The 219-nt window shown below is 63.5% G+C and overlaps 1 protein-coding gene across 1 annotated transcript in view; it reads left to right on the top strand.

The window, feature by feature from the left end:
- KANSL3 (KAT8 regulatory NSL complex subunit 3) overlaps positions 1-219 on the top strand; it is a 17117-nt gene that overhangs the window by 11870 nt on the left and 5028 nt on the right. The window contains 1 exon segment of the mRNA XM_010147344.1: positions 4-88. Within this exon segment, the coding sequence (XP_010145646.1) occupies positions 4-88 (85 nt within the window).

Below are 219 nucleotides of genomic sequence, written 5' to 3'. Positions count from 1 at the left end.
AAGCGAGCCAAAATCAAGGTGACCATTGTCTCTCACGGCGAGGCTGCGGGCGTGGGGAACGGAGCACCCCTCACCACCCAGGCAGAAAGTGAGTTGTGATCGCAGAGCCGCTTCTTAACCCGACAGCGGGGCCGTGGCTGTGCCCAGACCCGCTCCTCTGGGGCGTGGGGAGGGGAGGGGAGCTGCGGGGGGGGTTTTGATATTTTGGAGGGGTTTGCT

Source organism: Eurypyga helias, unplaced genomic scaffold, assembly GCF_000690775.1.
Source record: "Eurypyga helias isolate BGI_N326 unplaced genomic scaffold, ASM69077v1 scaffold25532, whole genome shotgun sequence".
Classification (NCBI taxonomy): domain Eukaryota; kingdom Metazoa; phylum Chordata; class Aves; order Eurypygiformes; family Eurypygidae; genus Eurypyga; species Eurypyga helias.
The sequence above is the reverse complement of the archived record's forward strand: the minus strand, read 5'-3'. Positions and strand labels throughout refer to the sequence as shown.